Below are 2,203 nucleotides of genomic sequence, written 5' to 3' on the forward strand. Positions count from 1 at the left end.
AGACAGATGCTGGGACCAGTCTGAGACATTTAAACTAGACAGATGCTGGGACCAGTCTGAGACATTTAAACTGGACAGATACTGGGACCAGTCTGAGACATTTAAACTGGACAATTGTAAAAGCTCAGATCACATCTTCTGATTTGTTTTGATAAATAATAATCTGGACACTTTCACCTCCTGCTTCTCTTCCTGATGGTTTTAAAAGTTGTTTGTGGAAAAACTACAAATAAAAAGCATAACTCTGAAACGACAGCAGAAAAAGGAATAAAAGAAACGGATCAAAACAAAGTGCAGCTGAGAATAACAAGCTGATTGACAGGATCAGGAGACACGGTTTAAGCTGCAGAATAAACAGATTCAACAAGATTAAAGCAGAAAAAAAATCTCTGGTATTATTAGGAATTACTTCTGTCCCAGGCTGGGTCTCTCATCAGGTTTGTTTAATCCCTGCTTTGTTTTGTTTGCAGAAAGTAACTTCAGTTTCCTGTCAGAGGTTGAGCTCGTGCAGCCATCAGCCGCTGAGCGACAGGATGTGGTTTCTTCACTTCCTCTCTGAGGCGGTGTAATCCACACAGGTGGTGAGAAAGGAGTGAACCTGGCCTAACACACACCAGATCTCTATTTGCAGCAGCGGGACGTTTGCAGGTGTCCAAGCAGCAATAAGAAAGACTTATTTTAGGTTTAAATCAAACATTTTTCACAAATCTTTAGGCTTGTTGCATCAGTAGAGACAGAAGCTGTGGTTAACCGAAGGGATGTGGGACTCACCACTGTGCAGCAGAGAGGCCAGAACCACCACATGAGGGCCAACGCCACCAGAGCCAGCAGCACCAGAAAGATGATCAGCACCACCGTCCCATCAGACTGCAGGAGGAAACAACCAGAAACATGTAGAGGACAGGTTCGCTAGGGTTTGAAATCAGAAAATAAATAAACAATTATACAGTGAACTTATAACGAAGGGAAACAGGAATATTTAAAACATGAAACTCTACAGGTCACTGTCCTGTGGGATCAAAGTGAAAAATAAAAAGCCTTTTTATAAAGAGTTGATTCTTATGAGTCAGACTCCATTTTATCACAATTTTAAAAAGTAAAAGTATTAAAGTTTTATTTATATAGCGCCTTTCACATAAATCAATTCACAACGTGCTGTACATTCAGAGAAGGGGGCGGGGCCAGTTAAGAAACACCCATTCAAGAAGACATACAAGACAAACATGGGGGAACAGGTGAAACCGGTCATGCAGCAAACACAACTGTGCTACCTTTAACAACAGAAAAACTACAAACCACACAAGGGAAGATGAGAAAAAAAACATCATATTATATCAACAATGTGACACACTATGGTGTTTATAAAAAAACGTTTGAAACGTAGATAATGTGGGGTTCGTGGAGGTTTTCCTGTTACTATTGAAGCCAGGATGAGTTCAAGACTATTGCTGGGTTGTTGATGATGTAATGTAGACGTCATGAAAAGCAGACGGGAGGCAGGAAGTAAACTCTGCCCCGTTTTCCTTCTGTTGATTCAGCGTCAAAATAAATAAATTCTGTGCCGTGTGTGGTTGTTGCAGCCGCTCCAATCGGGAGAAATATAAAAGTTTGGTTTGTGTTCTGAAAGCGTGTCAGAAAAAAAGACAATAAAAGTGGATCAACAACCTAAAAACAGGAGGTGTTGAAACCGAAGAGTTTGCAGCGACCACTTTCTAAAAGACTGTATCGTTTAAATCCTATTTTCAGATATTTCACAGGACACTTACTGGAATTTGGTTTTACAGAAGCTAAATAAATTATTTACAAGTAGCTCCAAGCACATAGAAACAACAGGAGTTAACTCGTTAGCGTTAGCATTGTTTAGCATTAGCATTTACCCAGAATGCTTTGCGTATAAATAAAATGGCTCCGTCCGTGTTAAAATATATATTTTTAAAATTTACAAAACTAAACATCCAACAGTATTTTTACAGTCTGTATTTTACAGTTAAAATAAATGTTTATTGAATGGCTGTGGTGTAGTGGTAGAGCAGCCGGCTTTGGGACCCGCAAGTCACAGGTTCGACTCCCCGCCATGCCTACATGCCGTTGTGTCCTTGGGCAAGACACTTCACCCACCTTGCCTACTTCTGGTGGTCAGAGGGGCCGGTGGCGCAGCGTGGCAGCCCCGCCTCTGTCAGTCTGCCCCAGGGCAGCTGTGGCT

General features: G+C 41.4%; 1 protein-coding gene across 1 annotated transcript in view; it reads right to left on the bottom strand.

The window, feature by feature from the left end:
- antxr2a (ANTXR cell adhesion molecule 2a) overlaps positions 1-2,203 on the bottom strand; it is a gene marked incomplete at both ends in the record, with an annotated part of 41,494 nt that overhangs the window by 13,389 nt on the left and 25,902 nt on the right. The window contains 1 exon segment of the mRNA XM_014019667.1: positions 772-867. Coding sequence (XP_013875121.1) covers positions 772-867 — 96 coding nt within the window.

The sequence above is a fragment of the Austrofundulus limnaeus genome, unplaced genomic scaffold (assembly GCF_001266775.1).
Source record: "Austrofundulus limnaeus strain Quisiro unplaced genomic scaffold, Austrofundulus_limnaeus-1.0 Scaffold226, whole genome shotgun sequence".
NCBI classification, from domain to species: Eukaryota; Metazoa; Chordata; class Actinopteri; order Cyprinodontiformes; family Rivulidae; genus Austrofundulus; species Austrofundulus limnaeus.